The sequence below is a fragment of the Homalodisca vitripennis genome, chromosome 1 (genome assembly GCF_021130785.1).
Source record: "Homalodisca vitripennis isolate AUS2020 chromosome 1, UT_GWSS_2.1, whole genome shotgun sequence".
In the NCBI taxonomy this organism is placed as follows: Eukaryota; Metazoa; Arthropoda; class Insecta; order Hemiptera; family Cicadellidae; genus Homalodisca; species Homalodisca vitripennis.
In genome coordinates, this window is record NC_060207.1 from 64,362,306 (window position 1) to 64,388,446 (window position 26,141).

General features: G+C 32.7%; 1 protein-coding gene across 3 annotated transcripts in view; it reads left to right on the forward strand.

The window, feature by feature from the left end:
* The window catches only part of LOC124363311, a 61,676-nt gene that overhangs the window by 14,984 nt on the left and 20,551 nt on the right, over positions 1-26,141 (forward strand). For all 3 annotated transcript variants that reach the window (XR_006922543.1, XR_006922542.1, XM_046818560.1), the window contains exons 2-7: positions 518-594; positions 1,041-1,203; positions 9,175-9,459; positions 9,580-9,659; positions 16,383-16,447; positions 23,222-23,309. Coding sequence is in view for 1 of the 3 variants with exons in the window: in XM_046818560.1 (XP_046674516.1) it covers positions 9,409-9,459; positions 9,580-9,659; positions 16,383-16,447; positions 23,222-23,309 (284 nt within the window). In the remaining 2 variants the exon portion in view is untranslated. The remainder of the gene's footprint in view (positions 1-517; positions 595-1,040; positions 1,204-9,174; positions 9,460-9,579; positions 9,660-16,382; positions 16,448-23,221; positions 23,310-26,141) is intronic.

Here is a 26,141-nt window from a genome sequence, read left to right on the forward strand (position 1 = left end):
AACAAACACAAAGAAGTATGTAATGAAAAAGATGCCAAGATTTCCAAAATCACCACTCAGTGATAGAATGTCAGTGGTAGAGGGGTGGTAATTAGCCTGGACCAGCTGTTGTTACGTTTGTTGGCATTGCATGTATTCCCCATGTAAGCAGTATACAATTTCAAGAATCTTGATTTATTGCTCATCTAAGATTGTAAAATTCATTAATGTTTGTGTAGTAAACTATTGGAAGTAAAGAAAAAAAATGCATGCTCCTCAAATAAGCTGAAAAATAATCTAATTTTCATACCTTTGTGTAAAGAACCAAACACTAAAATAAACTGTATTTTTCATATAATTTCTGAAGGCGGCTAAGGAAATTACAGTGTATGAACAGAAATAACTTATTTATGAGTAATTTTCATTTTATCAGGAAGTAACTGCATTTTATTTGAAGATCATTTAATGCAAGGAGCAAGCAGTTAGTTGAAAATCAACTTTACTGATTTTTTTAACCTTTAATATTTTTATATTTCAGAATGGATCCTGATCCTCAAGATTCATTAGTAACCAGTTCTGAGGATGTACTTCTTTCTGAGAAAGCATCCACATCAGGTAAATTCAATAACTTAAAACTCACATCTGTGATCCTAGAACAATCTTTTGAAGTTACAACTTCTTAAACTTTCCAAACTGCCAATCATACATTTATTTTTGCTTTTAGCTTACCTAGGGTGTAGTTTAAACTTTTTGATTGCAATAGTTATCAAAAGTTGTGACTTCTTATATGCTTGTAACCTTTTAGATTCATAACATTTCACTTTGATACATGTAAAACCTGCAAAGGACCTTTCTGGCAAAATGCAGGGTTTTAGAAAATAGGCTTTAGCCTTTTATTCTTATATGAATGCAATGTTTTTTACTTACGGAATTGTTTGAAATCTTTGTATTGCACATAATTTAATTAAAATTTTCAAAATTAAATAAGTTTTCAATTTTAACTTGCTTATAACTTCAATTATCAACTTCCTGTAGTTAATGTTATTTAATTAATTTTTCAGCTATGGCATTACCGCAATACTTGAAGAAAAAAAATCGGAAGAAGAAGTCTAAGGAGCTAAATGAAAAATTCCCATGGCTTCGCAGCTTTCTCAAGCTGTGCCATACATCACTTGGTGTCAACAGTATCAAAGTTCTACTAAACCTCATCACGGTTTATACTGAGTATGTGTTCAGTTTTGTGTTTAGTAATATACTGCAGATATTCTCAGGATTGGTTTCTAAAGTTCTACTGTTTACTACTCAAAGTAAAAAATAGTCGAATTGTATGAGATTCATTTTTTAAGTAAGAACCGTTTCGTAATAGATTAAGGAAAACTTTATGTGTAAACTTAAATTATATCACAAACTAAATTATGAACATTTATTCACTTTTCTACATAGTCACCATGAATATTTACATATTTTTCAAGTCGTAGCACCAGCTATTGGATCTCATCATCAAAGAACTCTGCCGTCTGACCATTAAACCAGTTACTAACTGTTTCTTTCAATATGTCATCATTTTCCAAGCGCTTCCCACTAAGAAATTCTCTTAGTTTTGGAAACAAATGAAATTCTGATGGTGCTAAGTCAGGACTGTATGGTCGGTGTTCCAATAATTTCCATTGAAACTTGCCCAGCTTCTTACTGCAACATGAGGCCGAGCATTGTCGTGAAGCAGAATGATGCTGCTAAAGAGCAGGCTTTGTCGGTGGTTTTGAGTAGTGCGTCTAAGCTTCAATAACATTTGATAGTGCATTTATTGTCATTCCTTGCGACAGAAAGTCTATCGAAAGTATGCCTATTCGGTCTCAAAAAACTGTGGCTATGATTGTCCTTGTTGAAGGTTCTTGCATGAATTTCTGTGGCTTTGTTGAGGAGTTTTGGTTATGCCACTCACTGGATTGACGTTAAGTATCTTAAGTGTATTACACAACCCATGTCTCATCACCAGTCACAATTTGACTTAAGAAATCATCACCGTCCTTGTGAAAGCGCTCTTAAAAGGACAAAGAATGTGCCATACTATTGGCCTTATGTTCTTCTGTTAACATTTTTGGCACCCATCTCATACACTTTTTTGTGTAAACTCTTATCATGCTGATTCTTTGTTCACTTAGAGAATTGAAGTATTAGGGAATTAAATTGATAAATCTATATCGTTCACGTTGTCAGAAAATTGTATTTCATGCCAGGAAATATTGGAAGTATCGAATAGAAAAAAATATTGTTTTCTAATTGTCAATATGACAAATGAGTGACTGAGCATTAATGTGAGCTGCCTTTAGAAAATTTTTGTGGGGAGAAAGTGATCGGCAGAGAATTTGTGAGAGGGAGAGAAGCGGTATCGCCCGGGGCGAAACCGTGAGCCAGGGACCCCAGCCTGACAGCGCAGGCAGCGAGCGGCAGGTGTCACCGACGGCCACGAAATTGTGGGCAACCCTAGCATACAACATATATTCCAAAAACACAATACATAACACAAAATACACACTTATAATGACGACTAGCCATGACACTGACAAGGTATCATCAAAATATTTACTTATTTGAATGACAGACTAAAGTTTTGATACAAATATACAATATGTAAATGTAAACATTCATTTCTATTGACATTAAAAAAAATATATATATAATAATCAAATTATAAAATATATTTAGGAGAATATATACATACATGTACACGTATGTATATATACATGTAGTCTAAACTTTAAATACATTAGTGTTAATGATATTAAATAACTCTATAGCTATATAGAACATTTTACTTTATAAAGTAAAAATAATAATTATTGAAACACTTTTTTCGTAATGAAGAGGAAATGTATAATAATTATGTTAATTGTATAATAATATTAAAAATAATAGAAATCATTATACAGTAATATGCTGTGATACATAAAAACGAAGAGTTTGAAATTATTAGCTGTATATAGAATGAAAAATAAAAAAGTAAATATGCTCTTAGAATGACCTAAATGCAATCGTTGCTAAATAAGTAATAGTTAGTATTATATTAGACTTATTAAAGCGTATTGTGAAATTTATATAAGATGTAATTAAATAAAAATTGTAATGATATACTGTAGGTTGATTAAAAGAGCTTGATATTAGTTTAAGATAAGATAATATTAAATTATATAGGAACATAATTCTAAATTGCAATGCAATAATTAATTTAAAAAAATGCATATTTAAATATAAGGACCTATATTTAAGTCTTGAACAATTAAACAATTTAAAAAATAAATATTTTTGTACATCCTATACTGTGTGCAATATAATTAACTAAAAACATAGAAATTTAGCATTTGCTCGCTACTAACACATAATTATTGTCAAATTATAAACGAAAGGAGAAAAACATAAAACTTGCAACTAGTTGATGTTGGCGGGATATTGTGCCGAGGTCTGGTCTGCCAATCTTGTCACCGCATCTTTGTTGCTGTGTTGGTCGACCCACAAGACTCTTCCATCCAGGGTCCAGGCTTTTCGGTCCATGCCGGGTGACTGCTGCCTTGTAAACCTCCATCAGGCACGCAGTCAGGTCTTCTCGGATGGAAATACCGGAGCCTTTGAGGTTCTTCTTGGCCGAGAATACTCATTGACGCTGACGATAGCTGGTGAACCACACAATGATTAAGCGGTGGCATTTCACTCCGTCAGTCGCTAGACGGGGTTGCTGACCGACACAATGGCTTCTACTGTTAGAATCTGGCTGCAGTTCAACCCCCAACTGGTCCCGACACAAATCCTCCACCAACTTGTCCGTGTCCTCGCCAACAGTCTCCGCGATTCTGAAGATCCACAGGTTGTCGTGTCACTGATTTTGTTCCAAGTCGTCCATTCTTTCCCCCAACCTACTATCCAGCTCAGTAATTATCGCTGTCAAGATTGTCACATCATCTCACAGCTTTCTCATTTTGGGTTAGTCTTAAATACAAAATATAAGATCTTTACAGTATCAAAATTTGCCTTGTATTATTTTAAACTTATCTAGTTATGGAATATTTTATATTTTGATATTAATGTTGAGTTATGTTTGATGCATTCACTGTTGCTTTTTTGAGATGACAACTACATACAATCTTAAAGCTAGCTACATGTACAACAATCAGCATTTTAAATACTGTAATAATTATTCTGGTTTTCTTTAAATTAAGAGCATTTGGGAAGTTAACAGGGTTACTGAGCCCTAATTCTTAATTTGTTTCGGACATCATATCTGTAGTTTTATTCAGCTGTATCATCCAAGGTGAATATTCATCAGGAATTCTGAGAAAGTTGGGAATTACGCATGGTTTTTCTTTTGCGCTGGGGAAAAGACGAGAAATATTAGAGTTTTACGAAATAATAAAAGGTGCTTGAATTTTTTGGGAAGTATACTTTTCAAATGCTGGCCAGCTGTTTGAAGAGAAAAGATGATTTATTGCGAAAGTACTTATTTTACAAGCTATTTAACGACTATACAACTATATAACGATTTAGTGTACTCTGGATATTATTTTAACATTTCTATAAAATAAAGTTTAATAAAAAGTTGACATATGTGATGTAAGGTATTCTATATTATTGCGTTCTTTTGACATTTTGGTATGGGATATTTAATACAATAGTTGAAGGACAGAGACAGATAGATGTTTAATACATAAAAACTGAGAGACTGTGTATTAACATGGCTTAATGAACCATTCAGTCCGTGGTTAATATTTGAGAAAATAAGTGAGTACAACCGGCCTGTGACATTGCAAATTGCTATAAAAGAAACTGTGTTAGAAGTCACGGGTATGCGTTAGTTTGCTATTAAAGTTCTCTCTGTAAAAGTCAGATTAAATTGTTTTCTGCAGCATGACAAATTTATGATTGTGTTGAAAAATATCTATGACAACAAATGGTGGAATCCCTGAAGGCCAAATTGTCTTCTACTACACTACATACTATACATTATGGTTTATGCAGGGCCGGATTTATAAAGGATTTATTTTTAAGGAAACAGGATTTTTCGGGACATTTGCCATCGTTCAGTGATACAAAAAATCAGTAACACTATGTTTAGAGATCTGCAATCTGATTTCTTCTTTAGGTAAATAATTAATCTAACACATCATTGCAAACTAGGTTAAAATAAACAAATCATACCAGAGCGTCGTGACATGCATAAGTCAGGAATTGCAACTACCATATTGTGTGTCAACTTTACTAACTCTAAAACATGCACTTAATAAAAAAATCAAAACACAGGATTAATTATTAAAACTGAACTACAAAATACAGTTCACAATAGGTCTGCTTTCGCCGATCAACTACCTACGACTGACGAGGCCAATAATGAATGGCAATTGTTACGGCAAAAACAATATGGTGGCAAAATATTTTTGTATTATTGGTTTTGGACTCCGCATTGGATTTGTTGACTCCAACAAATATTTTATCCGTTTGATACTTTTGGTTTTATTTTTAGTTCATTTTTAAGAATTGTCAACCAAAGCGGCCTAATCTCGACTGTAATGTATGAAGCCTCGATTAATTTCCTTTTAAAGAAATGAGGTTGCCGATGTATTATGTTGGCTTCATCTCAATTCGTATGATAGTCTTCGAACCAACAATATTGTGCAACTTTTACTTTTCTGTTAGACTGTATATTTGCCAGTATTTAAAGTTTCTGTAATCTTTTCTTTATACGCTACTGAGTCAAGTACAACAGTAGTGTTGCCTTTATCATTGGTAAGTTTTGGCCGTGACGCCTGTCCCAATGATCGACATGGCCTTTTTATCCTCTATTGTCAAATTGGGTTTTGTGGGGGAAATTTTCCTGAACAAAAGACTCGCCTCACAACAAAATTGGTCACCCTGATCCTCAGATAACTGTGCCACAGCCACCTTGATTCCAATTACGAAATCCAGTGCCTTTACCAATTTTTGTGCCACAGAAAAGTATAAACCCTTAGATAAAACTGATATTTCCGCTTCATTGAGGAGTTTTGAAGAGAGGTTGATCACCTTTTTATTATTTCCATCCGTATTCACCTTGCCATCTTTAACCCTCCGACTGATGACCGACGGCACAGACGTTCATTAATACCGCTTGTGAACTGATAAAGACGGCACAGGTGTCGGTCAACTTTCCGCTACTATTACGCGAGAACCGTTAAAGTTATAAAGACATAACTTGCACCAGTTGAATCCTCCACTCATAAATACAAATTCATTTGATATAGTTTATATCCGTAATTTTACTCGTTGTCAGCTGGTATAAATCCAAAGGTCGCACGACATACAGCTGACAGACTACGCAGCTGTTGACGCGCAGCACGGTCGGTGCGGCGCGTTGCTTGGCCTTGACGGTTGCTACTCTTGCTAGGTTATTATGTGGTCTAGTTGTTTATGATTGATTGTTACGTTGTAAAATGGGTGATCTATAAATTAGACCACTATCTTAGGGGCCTACACACGAAGAGAAGAGGAAGAGAACAGATTCCAGTGGTGATGAGTGAAAAAAAGAAGTGGTACATACTTTATATTTTTATCAAAAAACTTTTTTGTGTTGTAAATAAGTGTATATATGTTATAATCTTTTTGTTCACTACAAAACTGTGTATATTTTGTACATTTACAGTGTAATAATATCTCAATTCATGTGAAAGCTACATGGAGTGAAACTTGGAAAACAAAACATTAACAATACATATTTTTTAATTTATGTACAAATAAAAAAAACAATACTCTGGTAAGTGCATATTTTTATTATGATACATTTTCCTCTAGTTTCTAAGAAAAAAAAAATTATATATAAACACTTATTACTTACCATTTGTCATATATTTTTAAAAAAATATCTGAAATATATGCTGCGCAAAGGCAAAAACCAGTGTATCATTGTGGGAGTTTCTTATTATCAGTCTGAGGGTTAAGCAAATCACATTTTTGGGCCTAATCTTTTCAAGTTTTGAGATTTTCTTTTTCTTATCTATTTCAAAAACCTTGTTACGTCTGTTTTGGAGGCTTTTGAAATGTAGTGTTACTGATTTTTTTGTATCACTGAAAAATGGTTAATATCCGGAAAAATCGTGTTTCCTTCCATCATCAAAATCAAACTTTAGGAGTTTGTTGTCCGTGGGTCCAAAGCACTTCATCGCTCTCTTTCAAAACCATTTAGAAATTAATATTTTTTTACTCAATTTAATACCACTTGTCCTATAAACATAAACCAAAAAATTGTTTTTTTTTTTCCAAAGTGAATCCTCACCTACGTCTAGGTTAGGAGTCAAGGTTAGTTTATTAGGCAACATCAGAAAATTAACCCTTCCAACGCGGCTAACGCCTATAGACGCGGAACTGCCGATGCTTTAACCGCGGATAACGTCTACAAACGCAAAAGCTTTACTTTTGAAATGGCGAAGAATTAGTTGTTAAAACTTCCGTAAGAGAGCAGGTCGATGTTCCTTTCGACTGTTGGGACTAGACAAAACGCTTTGTCACCGTTGGTGGACGTTGTAACGGTATCTACTCGGGTTGAAAGCAATCGCCGCCATTTTTGTATGGCCTGTAACGTGGCATACACCTACAGACGCGTTCGTTTCATTCAGCTGTTTAACTACGTGTGTGTTGGTCGTATGTTGGTTATATTGCTAAACAAAGTGTTTTGAATCAGTCCGTTGTTATTCTAATAGTGTTTGAATTTATATTCATAATTTTGAATTCATTCATTTTACATGAACTGAATTTCCAACTTTTATCATTTTACTACGATAAACGTAGTTTGAGCGCATTTTTGGTAGATTATGTGTAATATTTTTTTTCAATTATTTGTTTTGTATTTTATACCAGTTTCACCATACAAATCCAGTACAATATTTGTTTAATTTCCCTTGTAGGCTATCGTATAAATAAGTTTGTGTTGAATTTCATATTATTACATTTCAAAATCTTATACTGAACTTATTTATTTTATGTACTAATTATACAGAAAATTCAGTTACAATTTACTCATTATAAATAACGTGTATAAATGTAATGTAATCTGTCAAATAGTGTTCCTGTGTACATTATCCTGCAATGCAGTTTATTCAAACTTTCAAATGTTTTCGTGCGTATAAAATTCTCAAAAATATGTAATATTACAGCTTTATTATTTTTTTTTCTTATAAAGATAATACCGAGGAATATGAAACAAAAATTAGCATTGGGAAATTTAAAAAAATATATTTTTTTATGTCTTAGCGTTCGACAGTAATTTAAATTAGCGCTTTAAGGGTTAAGAAATCAAAAACTATTCAACGATAAAATTGTTAATTGACAGCTGAAACAAATATGGCACCCATTTAATTATAAAAAATGCACAACTTTGTTATTTATGTACCTATGGAGAAAAACAAAAGTGTTTTGGAATGCTAAGATTTACTGAAAATTTTGTAACAAACAATTTTTTGTTATCTCCAATGGCCTTTGAGATATTTATTACATGTTACACCATAAGAGCGATTCTAACACCAAGAACTGTAAAGAATGCTAAAACAAGTTAAGACTTGGTACAAACATTGATCTTTTAAATACATCAACTAAATCCACTGGCCAGCTTGATAAGCCATTTATTTCCATTATGGCGGCCAATTAATCTCTAAAAACTCCAGAATTCTGTTATTTATGCACCTAGAGAAAAGACTAAAACTGTTCTGGAATGCTTTAAACATTTCCTAAACTTTTTATTATAAAGCTTTTTTGTATCTTTGATGGTTTATGACATAGAATGCATGTAAATCCCATGAAAATAAATTAATAATATTCAGACGTTACAAAATCTACCTACAGGTTCTTCCGATTGATTCTGAGGGACTATTTGTTAATTAAGCATAATCAGATGTAGAGTATGATAAACTTTGTCTGGAACAGATTTAATTGTTTCCGATGAATGACATGCAATTTTGGTAATTGTAATTAGTTTCTACCATAACACTGATACAACTTTGCATTTTGATTTACAGATATCTGTCAACGACGGAATATCAAGCTATTCTAAACCCAATAGGGCAGCTAAGCTGAAGAAGAACATGATTGATGTTCTGTGTTTCTTTCACAACTGTTATCTGTGTTGTAACTATCATTAGTTTCTACTATAACACTGATACAACTTTGCCTGTTGATTTACAGACATGTATCAAGAGATGTAATAGCAAGCTACTCCAAACCCAATAGGGCAGCTAAGCTGAAGAAGAACATGATTGATGTACTGTGTTTCTTTCACAACTGTTATCTGTGTTGTAACTATCATTAGTTTCTACTATAACACTGATACAACTTTGCCTGTTGATTTACAGACATGTATCAAGAGATGTAATAGCAAGCTACTCCAAACCCAATAGGGCAGCTAAGCTGAAGAAGAACATGATTGATGTACTGTGTTTCTTTCACAACTGTTACATGAACATCAAAACGGTTAGTGTTTTAAATCAACGATTTTTAACAATATAAATATTATTAAAGTACAGATTATCATTCAATTAAATAAATCTTTACAATTAATTCCTAAAATTATAGCATTATTATATTTTTCAGCCTCTAGATGAAACTGTGTATATGGAAAAGATGTCACACTTATTGACTATGTACATGGACATGGAGATAAAAGCTTCACGGTAAGTAAAATACATAATACAAATTTTATGAAAAGTAGTTTTTTTGGACTAGTTTGTTAAAGCATTTTTTAATTTCCAGTACACTATTTATTTTTAGCAAACATTTACTGTGGATCAATTTCCGGACAGTGATATGTCCCTCACCAAACTTGTGTGACACTGTCTGGACAGTTGCATTACCAAAGTTACAGTGCTCTGTTGTTTCATGCTTCTTATGGTAGATCTTGTGTAATGACTCATTTCATACACCCATCTCACATTCATTTCAATATTTAATTTAATTTAGAAATTTATTAGTAATAATAATTAAATAATTAAGGAATAATTAATTATAAATTGTCTCAAATTTTAATACAAACAATAATAAATACAAAATTAAATATATCAAAATTAATCAAAATTAACCTTATTACATATAAAACTCAAAAGTTATAAAGTAAACTAAAGTCAATGATACAGTGTGCAGGGATGATTGTTGAGTGAAGAGAGCAGAGGTTTAAAAGTTTAGAGGAGAGAGGGATATAGAAGAAGTGAAGCAAGATTATTATTTTAAATAAAGAAACTGGTTATATTTTATTCAGCAGTATTTGGTTCAAAAGAAAGGTTAATTTATTAAATTCATATTATCACTGAAGTACAGAGAAGCAGAAGACAGACATTGGGTGAGAAAATTCCTTTTTAAATTTAACAGTGATCCGTTGGAAGAACATAAAAACCAGGAACATTCGATTTGGCTAACAATTCAAAATTAATATAATTATAATTTAACAAAATTATTTTTCAAATTACAATATCTTTTATTAACCCTTCGAGTGCCACGCGAGGTGGTGGAGGTCATGCAGCCAGTGCCAATCATTTGTGACAGGCCATTCCCCTCAGTGCCAAGCACTATTTTTATGTTACTGCAGTATTTTACTACAAAATTAATACCTTCCTTAAAGATTAACATATGGGATACTTTTTGCTTTATTATTTAGGGCAAGATACAGGCTACAAATTGGTATATATATATATATATATATATATATATATATATATATATATATATATATACAGGGTGTATATTATGTCTGGAAACACCCAAATATATCCTTTAATAATTTAAATATAGATTTGAAACCTCTTACAATCGTGATAGAGATTGGGCATCTACTTTTTGGAACAATGTTTTGTTATGTCACACCAACGGGGGACGTCCTGCCGAGGGTATCGTGAATATTCTTAATGGAAGCCTATACCTTGTGATACATAATTTTAAAGGTAATAGCTTACTGAATTGAATGCCACAAACCGCATCTCAAGGGAATTATTCTATCAGAAAATAGAGCATTTTTAGTATTGAAAATTTACTGATGTTCAACAATGTAATTTTAACATGGTTCTTGCCACAAAATGTGTTACACTAATTTTTTAGCATTTTTTAAATGTTCAATTAAATAAAACAAAAATAAACAATTTATTTTTAAGCTGGTTTCATTAGTACAAATTTTACCAGTTATTGATTTTTATTACAAATGAATAATAACTTATGAGTCTTACAACAAACTTTACCTCTGATTACTTATGAATCTGTACACAAGATTGGCTCATTGTCAAACTGTAGAAGGAACACAGTTCTAACAATTGCTTTGACACCAAATGCAGGTAAAACGTTTGTTGTAAGACTTTGTCTAATGAAACAGCATACATTATTTTTTTATTTGTAATTAAGAAATCAAAAAATTAGTGTATTTCCATAATTTTGAACCATGTAATAAAAACTGTTGAACATCAGTAAATTTTGTACTAATGAAACCAGCTTAAAAATAAATTGTTTATTTTATTGGCATTAATTGAACATTTAAAAAATGCTAAAAAATTAGTGTAACACATTTTGTGGCAAGAACCCTGTATATATATATATATATATATATATATATTTATATATATAAAGGATATATTTGGGTGTTTCCAGACATAATATACACCCTGTATATATATATATTGACCATAAATTTAAAAAAAATATGTAAACAAAAATACAAAAACAAAAAAACACATTTTTTTGTTTAAGATACAAAAAGTATTTATTTATTTTTGTTTTATGAGTTTTATGTGCCAATTTTATGTTCCCCATGTTAGTTGGAATACATGTACCAAGTTTCATAAAAATACATTGATATATAACTGAGTTTTGAATTTTTTTTATATATTGCTGCAAAATGCTGAAAACCTGCCCCAACATGCACGCTTACTCTTGTTCATGTAAAATATATTTTGCTAATTTTAAGAAATTAAATCAAGGTAGATTATACAACTGTTATTCATTTATTATGAACAGACTTAAATTAATTACTTTGGGCTTATTTCATTAGGCCTATTATACTAAATCCTTCAGATGAAATAACTGAGTGAGTGTTTTTATCATAAGAATGAATTAATGTATTTTAATGTATTTTCACGGTCAGATTCCGTTATATGCCCCCAACGCTTAAACTTTTTTCAATAAACTTAGAACGTTATAAAACGATGTAGTTGAGTAACAGAACTAACATTCCATTAATCAACAAGCATTTCCAGGTATTGCGATCGGTATTGTTGTCGCTGTTATCTTATCTTTATCGAGAATCTCGATTACGGCAGGCCGTGCGGCATCACATGATTATTTAAGTTTAGGTTAGTTTAGTTAAATTAGCGTTGGGGGCATAATGTTAGTTCTGTTACTCAACTACATCGTGTTATAACGTTCTAGGTTCATTGAAAAAAGTTTAAGCATTGGGGGCATATAACGGAATCTGACCTATTTTCGCTTAAGGGCGATCTGTTCCTTTTACTCATTTCGGCAAACAATACCTTAATCAATAATTCAATAATGAAATTGAACTGAAGTAATAAAAGTAGGAAACTTTTAAAACATTAACCAAAATGTCAACACAGCCACACTAGACAGCTAGGAAAAACAACTGAACGTAAACAAAACAACTGCAGCGTGACAACAGGCGGTTCGCGCTACAGCCTTTTAGATATCAGCTACATAAAACTATTGTATACTATATATACAAACTATCACTACATGAATTATGTTGTACATTTCTTGGGCTTTAATTAGATACGTTTTACGATATTATACGTCAATATTTAGCAACAGGATGACCAATATTGGAAAGGCCGATCTAGTCGGCCCTTGGCAATTTTCGTCAATACCATCGGCCCTTGGCACTCAAAGGGTTAAAAAACAATACCTAATATTTCTATTTCATTAAGCCAGCACGACCACCCTGACCTAATATTTAAGAACTGTATTTAAAAATTTACCATTAGTGTATCCTCCATCTTGTTTCAAAATTCAAACCTGTATGTAAATTAATTTATCATCATTAAAGTTCACATTTGTATCATACTGAGTTATTTATTATTTCTAGCTATAATCATCAGAATACAAATTAAGTTTAACCATTTATTTAAAGTGTATAGTAGTATATTACACTTGATAGATTTACAATAACAATACATTTTTAAAACTATCAGGAATACAATTAACAATCAAAGAAAACCAGAATAAGAGACTAACCAATTAATTAAACTTGAGGTTCAAGGGCAGAAGAAAACAAACCCAGTAGAGATAGTAGATTGTTTTACAGAAGAGACTATAAAAACAATGGTAATGTAAAAAGAAATTTAACATTAAAATTTGTTAAGAACCCCCCACAAATCTGGTATTAACATAAACATGGCAAGAAATGTATAAAATCATCAGTCAGTTCAGCCCAAACTTCAGCTGGATATGATGATATATCGCCAAAATTATTAAAGTTTTGTGATGATGAACTGATGTATACTACAAACAAGTCCTTTAACCCTTCCCACGCGGCAAACGAATATATCCGTTAGGCCTAATTTTGACCGAAACGCGGTAAACGGATATATCCTTCAAAGTCTATTTTGTGTTATTTAATGTAGTTGCCGTGGAATCCGCTAGAGTTCAAGGGAGTGTTGAATACTTGTTCCGAAAAGCAGATGTTACAGTTTGAACCTCATTGGCGCGTCGCAGTGGTGGGAGGGCGTGGCTTTGTCCCTTGTGGCGTGATTTTGCCTCAGTCTGCGGTGAACCATTACGCGGTAAACGGATATATCCCGGCACGGCATATTTTAGTGTTTAACGCTGTTTTGCCATATTTCCTTATTTACTGTTCGTGTTCCTGTTGTATTTAGCATTATATTATCTTTTTATTTTGTTGTTATTACTTTATTTGTTGAAAATATTTTTAGAAATTCAAGTAAAAGGGTTTTTTTTTTTCAATTTTATGTACATTTTAAAAATTTGTAAAAAAATATAGGGGTCTGATTATTTTGTGATACTGTATTATTTTTTTATTCCTAATAGCCACCACTAACTAAAAAAAATTAGAGTTGGTAAAATCTAGAAAAAAACTTTTAAAGTTAATTGCACGTTATGAGTCAAAATTGAAAGATAAATTGCGCGTGGGAAGTGTTAACTCAGGTATCTTCCCCTCAGCATAAAAAATACCCGTAAGTATACCTGAAAGTTTGAAATATATTTTTTTTATCTAACCAGCCGTCAACTGATATGGTTAATATTTATCTTTTCTAAAACAATTAAAACATAGTTTTTAATCAGGCTGTTCGAACACCTGTAATTCAATAAACTGCTGACTCAACATCAGCATTGCTTCCTAATTGGAATCTCCACAAGTACAGCACTAATCAACTTAATGGACTTTCTGTTAGACTAACAAGAAGAAAGAAATACATCAACTACTGTACTCTTAGACTACAGCAAAGTTTTGATTGCCTGGACTATGACTACTTACTTAAGAAATTGGCCATCCTAGGAATATGTGGGATTGCAAAATCATGGGTTTTCCAGCTACCTAGCCAACAGAAGCCAACTGGTTTAATAAACAGATATAATTGGAAAAACAGAAAAAATAAAACTCAAAACTTAAACAAATCTCACTAGGAGTCACTTTAGGGTAGAGGGTCCTGGGTCCTGTTCTTTTCATAACATTCACAAATAACTTCCCAGCTAGGCTGTTGTGAATTGTTTATTTATGAGGACAACACAGTACTTATGTTTGGTAGACCAAGAGCTGATCAACTTGAAATGGACATACCCTAAACATATCGTTACAATACTGCCACAACAATGATCTTGTTGTGAATGAGAGTAAAACCAAGCAGTTAGTCCTGAATAGGCAGAGCAAGAATTCCGGAAGATTACATGATGAACTTGAAGAAATCACAATTATAAATAACCTTGTCGCAACACTAGATGACAAACTCTCATGTACAGCACACATCAACTCTCTGCAATAAATTAAATAAACTAAAAAAGATGATTAAAGAGTGTAAGTGACAGCTAAAACAGCAAATCAAGCGTTGTTGTGAGCCGCACCTTTAATACAGGATCACAGTCTGGGGCAGCACTACAGCTGAAAACATGCAATGCATTCTTGTTCTACAAAAATGGGCAATTGGGATTTTGTGTAATCTACAACCCAGAGAAACCAGTAGAGAAGCCTTTCAAGATTTAAAGATTCTCACATTGGTGAACTTGTACATCCTGGAGACAATATCCCATGCCCACATTAAAGAAGAAAGTCAGCTAGAAGTGGACGTCAAATTTACGATTTTAACACCAGGCATGCAAACAACTACTGTCTACCTGTCCTGTGCATTGACTTAGTTCTACAGAAAAGAAAACAAGCTATATCCTTGCTAGAAAATAAGATGGAATGCCTTGCTGGATGTAGTGAAGAATAGTAACAAGAAGCACTTTACCCGAGGCCTAAAGAACTGACTATAACATCAACCCTCTAACACGAAAAAATGAATTCTTTGATTACAATTTGTTCTTCATCTTAATAATTGATTATTACTGTGACACTGTACTTGATAATAATGTAATAAACATATCTTTTACTTAGACTTCAGTTTGGCCTAGAGATTCAGTCCAACTTTCCAGGCAGTGTTTTAACACTACCTGGAACAGATGATTTGTTGCAAACAATAATTTAACATAAGTTCCTAATTCTTCGTCTCCTTATCTATTCTCTTGTTGACTGGACATATTACCTGTTAGAACTGGTAAGACATTACAAATGAGATTCGTTTGGCATGCGATCGAGAGCTTGATGTATGCACTGAATGATGGTTTGACATATACTACGAAAGCAGGAGGGGCTGAATAAGGTTTATACTTACTTTTGTGAAAATGCGTTTTTATTCTAAAATTTTATTTATGATTTTACTGTGTGAACACAGTGCTTTAGTGTGCATTCTGGTGTTAGGTAGTATGTGGGACCACTCTTCAGATGTTGCGGTGCGTAGAGATAGTAATGTGTAAAATCAATGTCATATGGAGTATTTCTGGTCATTTTGGTGATCATGTGACATAATTGGTGTAATATTACTAGTTAAAAAAAGTTTGCTAATCATGTTGGTCGCTGTTCAGACAGTCCCATCAATTACTTACATGTAGGAACTTAGCATTATCTTTGATTTTTTTTATATAATGAACCAAAATAGCAATAACTGAATAAAAATTGTGAGTGTGAATTTTACCACATATTAAGTACATTGTTTTGCCTCAGTGAACATACTAAATAAGTAAATTCATGCACAGTTACACTCATTAATTAAGCACAGAATTTTATTTCAAACTGAACTTTTTATTTAAAGACCTGATTTTATATTTACATTAACCTTTTGTTCTTCCAACAGACGGGGAAAAGAAAATGTCAAGAGAATCACAAGCAAGGTGATTTCAGCGTTGTTCATTATACTGAGTAAGTACTGTATTATATTGAATCAAGCCTACCAGATAACAAACTTTGTCACACAAAAAAATTACAGGTTGTCTTCGTGATTTCTCTGTAGAGTTTAAAAGAGTTGAATTAAACTAAGATAAATTAAAATTGACATGATTGCATTTTTTAAATAACTAATATATATATTATAAATGTTATCATCTAGAGACTCATTTATTACTTTGTAAGCATTATTGTTGAATAATGTCATGGAGATTCTTTAATTTACCGATGGCTGAGCAATCTGACATTGGATTCAGGGCCTGAGTTAAAGATATCACAGGTTCATATCATGTCTGTGACCAAATCCTGACAGTTTGTCTTTTATTTCCATCAGAATTGTTTTTTCCATGTACTGTAATATATTTGTTTTAGTGTGCACTTAAGTATGAAATATTTGTGTTTTAGTTGAATTCTGTAACAATCCTTGATTATATGAAAAGCAGTCTACACTTTTTCTTTGATTCAACAAAAAAACCTTGTTTGAATTTCCTTTTTATGAATAATCGGAATTTGTAAAACTGCTGTGGGTTAAAGATAGAAAGAGACCATAAATTACATGGGACTGAAGTTTGAAAGTTGTTCTAGTAAAGTTATCTCTTATTATTAATGTAACTGTGATTACCGCTAGCTCCTGGGGACTCTTTCTTGCCAGCTGGTAACTCTAGTTAGTACTCACATTAGGGAACGCCCTTTTATGATAGTGGGAATATTCCAAATGAATACATCGTAGCTAAGTGAACTGCATTTTATTCGTTTTAGACAAACATGAACAATATATATACATAAATGTGTAAACCAAAATGAATGTAAAAGTTGATAAAAATGTGAAAAAGTTTGTTTAAATCTCTGCTAACCTACTCAAATTTAGTTATTATTTACAAATATGAGGTGAGTAATTATAACAAAATATATTTAAATGTTTACTTGAAATTATACAAAAAATGTAGTACATAAGTTTTTAAAAATGTAAGAAAAAAGAAGAAATAAGTTTACTAAAATAAAATATTGATACAAATGTGTATATACATCCTAACCAACTTACTAAAAAGTTGTTTATTATTTACAAAATATATGTGTTAAAAAATATGAGTAGTTATAAAAACAATCATCCCCACAATCCCTTTTTGTCTGCCATTATTCATGGTATTGGTCAAAACAATAAGGCACACACAAGCCACTACAAACTCTGCATCTTTTATTGTTAACTTTTTGCCACTTTTTTGTTTCTACTTTTTTCAGCATTTTTTCCTCCTGTTAAGGCATTTTTCGTTCATTACAAAAAATTCGTTTTTCATTGAAGAGGTAGTGGGCGTTCATCATAAGCATCTGCAACATGTGAATAAAAATCATCTTGTATCAGCGTATGGTTTTGCTCTCGCAGGCATAATAGGCCATCATCTGGCCACTTTGATCAACTCCCTTCATAAAGTGATTAATTTCATGATTGGCAAAGTCTTTTTCCTTTCAAGTTGGTTGCGGTTGATTGAAGTAACTATTTTATTAGTGTGTTCTGTGGATATGTAAGACACTACTATTTTATCCCTCGATTTAGCTACCAATACACTTTCGGCATAGCGTGCAATGGTTTCTCCTTTTTTCAACTTAGCTGACTTAACAATCGTTGAAATGTACTTTCTATCCAATCTGAGCGTACCTGTGCTGTACGTATTTCTTCTTGAAAAAGTGAAGGCGAGAGAAAAACTATTACAATAATTGTCTATGTAAAGGCTGTATCCGCAATTTAGTTTTCCTTGCATTAGGTTTAGTACAACGTTAGCCGCATGTCTCATGCCACCAAAATTATCAAGTACACCACAATACATAAAGAACTTTAAAATCGTGGGGATCGTACAGACTATATAGTATGATCCCATATTTGTGCCGTTTTCCTTTTATATATTGATGGAAATACAGGCGACCACGCCAAAGTACCATGCCTTAATCAATACACAGGTTTTGTTGCGGGTAGTACAGACTTCATTTTGGTAAAATAAGACAAAAAAAAACCAACAACTGTTCGATAGATAGGTCTTTCCACTTACCAACTCAAGAACCGGGTACAATATGATGGGGTCCACAAAAACATTCAAGTGCATATTTGTTGGTTGCCTTAACAATTCCCTCTAAAAGAGCTATATCCACAAGCAGTTTGGAAAAACTAATTTGAGATTTGTCATCTGGAAAAGGAACTAAAAATCCTTCCTGTCTAGTAAAGGGAATATCTTTGATTCCAATCCGGTTGTAAGTGCTCCATTGGAGTGGGTTGGTCTCGTAATCAGGATCCTCAACTTCCGAGTCTGTCTTGTACTCCATATCGTCCATGTTGTCATCCTCATTGTCTGAATTCAATACTGGCTCTGTTGTACACTTAGAACTTGGTTGTTACACACCACTTGGTCCCGGGGAAGATCCATTATGTTGCACAATCACTTAATACTAAAAGAAAACTTAAAAAATAATGAAAAAGTGTAATATGATAACGAAGTGCATAAAAACACAGGTAAAGTACCTCCCGAGGAGTAAGAAATACGGTTTTTTGATAACTCGAGTGCTGGCTGCACACTGACCTCATTTCAGAACAAAGGCTCTGTGGTAACCATAGTTACTGCCTGCTCCTAGCGCAGCGTAGCAGTGGTAATCAGAGTTACCGCCTGCAGCGAATGTGTTAAGTTGTACATATGCTTGTTTCTTGCTATATCCATGGAATACAAACTATTACTTTTTATTAATCTAAAACCAGAAAATCCCTAATTCTGTAGATCTCAGCATCCTTCTGCCTTTTTAATATAAGTTGCAACTTCCTCTCCAACATCTTTCTTCCTCATTCTTTTTTATATACCAAGAATGTTTGTAAAGTCCCTTTTCCCTCTTAAGGTTAGCTTGCTTTAACTATTTTATCCAGTAACATTTAAAATCTACCTGTGTTTTCTATTTTTAAAGTCTCATTTTTTTGTAATAGTGACCAAAAAGGCTTTCCACTACATTGTTTAAGATCAAGAATAAACCTGTGTTGAAATATTGTGTGTGATGATGTAAGTTTATTTTGAAGTTAGAATTTTTTATTGTAGGAGAAATTGATCTTTTTAACCGTATTCTGTTGGTATCTTGCTTGTTAATTGGGTCTTGCCAGCTATACTGGTGGCCCATATTGTTTTTATTTCCACCAATATGCTGTTATGTTTAATTCTAGAATTATTACAGATGTCATGTTTTAATTGTAAAATTAATGTACGAGGCACGTCCAGAAAGTAAGTGTACTGGCACTCTCACAGCTGTAGGGAATACTTTTTCCACATGTTCGCAACACTGCTGCGTAGCCTAAATCCTCCCCTTCAAAACGAGACCAATCCGAGGTTAGTGTGTTGAAAACTATTGACACAGAGGCATCTCTCGCGAAAAATGTCGATCGTATCTCTCGCCAAGTGCGTAATTCGCGTTGTCATTCGCTACCTCGTTGTGAAGGGAAAAGCTCCGGTTAAAATTTATAATGAGTTTAAAACTGTTAACGGTAATGGAGGTATGGATCGTACGAGTGTGTACAAGTGGTGTCACGAGTATAAAAATGGCCGTACTTCCGTGCATGACGATCAGAGGAGCGGAAGACCTTCAATTGTGACTGACGAACTTGTGGAAAACATTGACAATGCGATCCGTGATGATCGCAGATTGACATTAGATGAACTTTCTGCGATGTTTCCGCAAATCTCCAGATCCCTGATACACGAAACAATCACAGAAACTATCGAATATCAGAAATTGTCTGCGAGGTGGGTCCCAAAACAGCTGACAGAACAGCACAAGTTCAATCGAGTGCAGAGCTCCAATGAGTTTTCGGAATGCTACGAATTCGAAGACGATAATTTTCTCTACTCTATTCTTACTGGAGACGAATCTTGGGTTGCCCACTAGACGCCTGAAACTAAAAGGCAGTCAAAACAGTTTTCACCTCAAATTTCAACCGGAGCTTTTCCCTTCACAACGAGGTAGCGAAAGACGGCGTGAATTTTGCACTTGGCGGGAGATACGATCGACATTTTTCGTGAGAGATGCCTCTGTGTCAATAGTTTTCAACACACTAACCTCGGATTGGTCTCGTTTTGAAGGGGAGGATTCAGGCTACGCGGCAGTGTTGCCAAAATGTGGAAAAAGTATTTCCTACAGCTGTGAGAGTACCAGTACACTTACTTTCTGGATGTACCTCGTACATCCAGTGCTTTTTAGTTATTTTGGTATTGTTTTGATTGCTCATAGTAAAATTTAAAACTAGTTTGTGCTACATTGTTTGAATATCTAAAAAATATAAACCTAAGAAGAAAAATTTAAAAAGTTGATGTATATATATTAATTATATTTTTTTAAATGAAGCATCTTCCATAAATCTATGAAGAATAAAAATAAGAGTGTAAAAGTGTTTCAGGTTTAACATTGTTCTTATGGGATTGAACTCAAGGTCATTTCAATATAATCAGCATTTAAGGCTATTTGGAAAGTATCATATTTCTTCAACATTAATATATTTTGAATATATCACTTCTCAACTATGCATATTTTATGAATATTTCGTCAAATTTAGCAAAAATGTGATTTTTTGAATGTATGCTTCTTTTTATATTGTTTTAGATATTTATTGTTCAATTCTGAGTATCAGGACAAAATAATGAGGTTTTATATGATTCATTCGTGCTTACTCATTTAGGAACAGTCATATCCTGTAGCTAATGGTCCATTGTGTTATTATGTAGCTAGATGAGCTTGTGTGAGTTAGAAAAGTTAAAACTATTTAGCAACGAAATATTCCTAATAGAAGAGAGCTATTAACCAGAACACTACATTTCGTGGATTCGGATTCATTCTCTTTTTCAGATGTTGTAAAACTCTGTATAAGATTAAACAAACACAAAAAATTAATGAGTAAACAGAAGTATAGTGATGTACTCACTGAACAGAAAAAGGTGTTCATTAAAAATACCAAGTACATATGAAGTGTGTCCAAAAAGTAATGGGAATCTTGAAGTTTCACGGGTTTGGAGAATCTGATTGTCAAGATCTATTTTATTTTGTTGGTACTCATGCTCTTGAAGTATAATAAAATTTCCAGCTTTATTCATTATTTACTTTTTCAGTGGCAGCTGCTAAAGTTAGTGTTTTATGAACTCAGTAATTTTTGTTTGCTAAAAAGATGAATCAAAGAATTTGTATCATATTTTTTGTGAAAATGAAATGAAGTGTGGAAAATAACAATAAAAACAAAGGGCTATTGTGAGTCTACTATGAGTAAAACAAGTGTTATAATCATTTCAGAGACGAAAAATGCTCCGGTTCTCTCAGCACAACATCAACCGAAGAAATCATGTAAAATTGGAAGAAATGGTTATGAACGATAGCTGTACTACGATCAGAGAATTCGATGATGATGTTAGTATATTAATTGGCTCATGCCATGACATCTTTTCGAGTGTTTTGGGTATGAGACATGTGATAGCAAAATTTGTTGAATTATGAACAAAAACAGCGGCAGTTCAAAGTTGCCAGGAGTCACTAATTGAAGTGAACGTCAATTCAAAAACGTTACTGAAACGTGTTATACACGTGATGAAACCTGGGTTTATAGATATGATGTCAAAACTAAGGCTCAATCATCCCATTGGAGGCACAATGGGTTGCCAAGACTGGAAAAGGCTCGACAAGTGTAGTCAAACTTGAAGGTTATGCTCACTGTGTTCTTCTATTTTAATGACATGGTGCATCATAAATTCTTGCCACAAGGTCAAATGGTCACTAAGAAGCAATCAGAAAAAACACCCGGATTTGTGGCAAAACAAATAATGGCTTTTGCACCACGGCAATGTAAACAGTACAGTAACGATGCTCCAGTCTCCATATTTTCCAGACATAGCTCCATGTGACTTATTTCCAAAAATAAGAGAACCTTAGAGGGCCGTAGATTTGCAAGCATAGTTGACATTAAAACTGCATCAATGAAAGAGCTAAAGGCTATCCCGAAGATCGAGTTTGAGAAGTGTTTTGAGGATTGGAATAAGCGCTGGCACAAGAGCATAATATCTAAAGAGGATTATTTTTAAGATAACAACATTAATGTAAAAAACAAATAATTTCTTTTCCTAAGAATGAAAATTTCTCTTGCTTTTTGAACATACTTCGTAAATAGTACCTGTATATCCAAAATGATCTGCACGAGGACACTCCATAATAGCACTAAACAGGTGAACTGTACATACCACAGAAGGTGAGAGACAGAGAGGTATGACTCCATTGATTTTTCTCTAAGAAAATGTTAATAAAGGATTGATTGACTAGGGAAAAATCATACTTGCACTTCCTGTAGCATATCAACAGGAAACAAACACAATGAACATTGGTTGGGAATGGAGTTAAGATTTTTCCCTTTCTCTCACCTGCAATGTGTATACACTTAATAGCGAGTTTATCACTATACTTTCCATGTATATGTACACATAAAAATGCTTGACAACTGAAGAATAGGTTGCATCCCAATTCTTAAAACTTAGTATTTTATTTTTGAAACATGAAATGATGGTGACAAATGTCAAAAGTCCTGTTACCTTTTAATTTTCAATAGACATATTCTATTGTCAGTAACAAACAATAAACCATAGTTATACTAGTTTGTACAGTTGAGGTCACTATACCAATTCTCGTTTTTCAAGAGCATCAAGCTTGCAATAAAAAATGTTTTATTTTTAATTATAATTGTAAATTTAATTTCAGATAACTCTTCAGAGTACATATTGGATACAATATTAAAAGCTCGATTCACCGTGAAAAGCTACAGTGAAATTTGTATTCCAATTTTCAAGTAAGTATGTAGTAGTTTATGAACAGTTATATCTCACAACAAATTTAACTCTGCTTCGATAACGACTAAATAAACTTTGAATTCATATATCGACCCCTTGAGAAAAGGTCCAAACAACTTTAAATAACTTTCAAGTACTGCATGTTAAAGCTGTTTTGAACAAATAATTGAGTATGTTTTGTATTTAATTTAACTAATTTATTTAATATCATCAGTTGCATTTATAAAAATGTATCTCAGCATTGTATCACTTGTATTAACAATCAGGTTAACCACAAAATTTATTTTTAATTTATACTGTATTATCATCAACGCTACTCTGGTAGACCATGTGACCACTCACCAATAGTGCAGTAACTTCTCTTTTAGTGGTCTTAACAAGATTAACCCTAGTACTGGTGGAGTAACATATGCGTGATGCTATAATAGAATATTTTTTGCAATACTTTTGGTACCAATCGCAAGAGGAGATTCCAATTTATAATTATCAATAAGTTTTATCCTCTATAAATTGAATGCAGTAAATGATATACTACTTACAAACATTTTTCTCCTTGAATTTACACTGTGAAAAGACAAAAGTGATAAATATTACCTATTGTAATTGGTACTCTTAGGTCAATCTATTGTGCAGTGCAGTGAAAGTGTTGGGCTTTACAATATTAGTGATACATCATGGGCATGGTTTATTATGTTGGTTTATAGCTTGTTTTAGCTTTGTTTTAGGCCCTCATTTCAATAATGTGCCAAAATTTTGCTGATAGGTCATTTGACATTAGAGGACTACCTATAGTTGACTTCTCAGACTCAGACAATCTAATCCTTGACATTAACATGTAGATTTTCTTTTATGCTTTCTGGAACCCCAAACTAAGCTGAAATTTCAGCAAAAGTTCAAAATTAGTATTTATTTATTCAAAAATAAATATAATCAGTGAAGTATTGACAATATATCCAAATTTTTATAAAAAGAAACTTAGATTTATTGAAACCTGTTGCTATCTACACCACTTAATGCCTATGCACCTATGAGCCTATGTTAGCAGAATACCAGATAATGATTATTAATTAATTGCTAATTTTTTTAAATGATTGTAGCCATAGTACAATTTAGCCTTTTGTGTACAATTTGTGTTTTTTACAATATATTTTTAAATATTATTCAAGAGAACCTGGAGGCTTATATATTAAGCCTATATTTTTGGAAGCTAGATAACATTGGCTCTCATATTCTAATATTTATTTATATGTGATTATACTATCACACTTCACCAAGTACATCCCACTACTTTTCAAATGTGCAAAAATAAAAATAATTGGCTATTAATTAATTTGTTATTTTGCAAGTGCATTTATTCTGTACATTTAGTGTAAGAATTATATTTTTGTGAATATTTGAAAATAATCATACTCATAGCAATATAACTTTTTTTGTGCTATTTGTGGTTTTAACTATATATTCAATGTTTCTTCAAGAGAACCTGGATATCATTATATAAACTAGATAAAATGGAGAATAAATTGGCGATCATAGATATTAATAAATTGTTAGACGTGAAGTGTTTTTAAGTAAGTACCGTTTTGAAATTCCACTGCTACAGCACTACGGTCAGTGTCCTGCACTTGCGCACTGTCTACTTTTATCTGTTAGCAAGCCATAGACATAGTTATGACCAAAATTGATTGTTTTTACATCTGTTCATGCATATTTCAAATGCCCCCGTCAATAGAGAATTCCATTGACTCTGAAGTATGTACTCTGATTTGTTTTCGTGGTGCTTAGGGGTGAAAACAATTTAAATTTGACCAACAGAACTGTGATGTGTATGGACAAACATTATGAATGATGGAATGGCATTCAAATTGGTAAGAAATTTAAAAGATGGACAAAAAATGATCATGATGAGAAATGCAGAGAAAACTCCTCAAAGATCACCTATGAATCGGTGTAGAAAGTTAATGATGAAGCAAAAGTGAAGAGACATTTCACAATTAGTTTATCAGAAGAATTTGCTGAGGTTTCAAGAAGTGTTCTCTGTGACATTTTTATCGAGAATCACGTTTTCCTACATGGCAGTCCAATCATCGGGACAAAACTATTCAAGATTTTTGAATACAGAAAGGACAAACTCAAGATCTCATCACTGCATTTCGCTTGGAACAATTTGATGATCCCCTTAATGTTAATGCTAATTATGTAGAAAAGTGTGGGCTTTCATATCAAAATAAAATTATTATAAAAAGTTTATTTGATGTTTTAATATATCAAAACGGTACTTACTTAAAAAGATACCTGGTATTATGACACTTTACAAGGTGCAGTTCTACCACTTTCAATAATTAAAAAGTATAGTTAAAAATGTTTGTTTAATTATGCATGCATAATTTTATTATACCACAACTACCTCCACATTCCCCTGAAAAAATAATGTTTTTACACATTTAGGTTTAATATAAATTTATTTTTTACAACATTTTTAAAAAGTACATGTACAAAACGTTTTAAAATGGTCTGTCATCGCAGAGAAAATGACCACAAGTTCTCTGGTTAACAGGTAGGCTACAATGAGTGTAATCTTTTATCTTCCAGACAGTGATTAAGAAACTCAGTCTGTGTTGTAGCCATTTTGTCTTGCTAAGCTTCTATGCATAGTGCATATAGACTGTGTTTCTCAGCTTGTAACCATTCTTTTCTTGAAGTCATGCTGATTGTAGCACTTTGCAACCCTGTTCAAAAAGAAATCACCAGAATTAGAACCTAACTTAAATTATTTGTATACACAATAATTATTTATACCCTTTTTTGTATGGAAATAATGATACATAGTTACA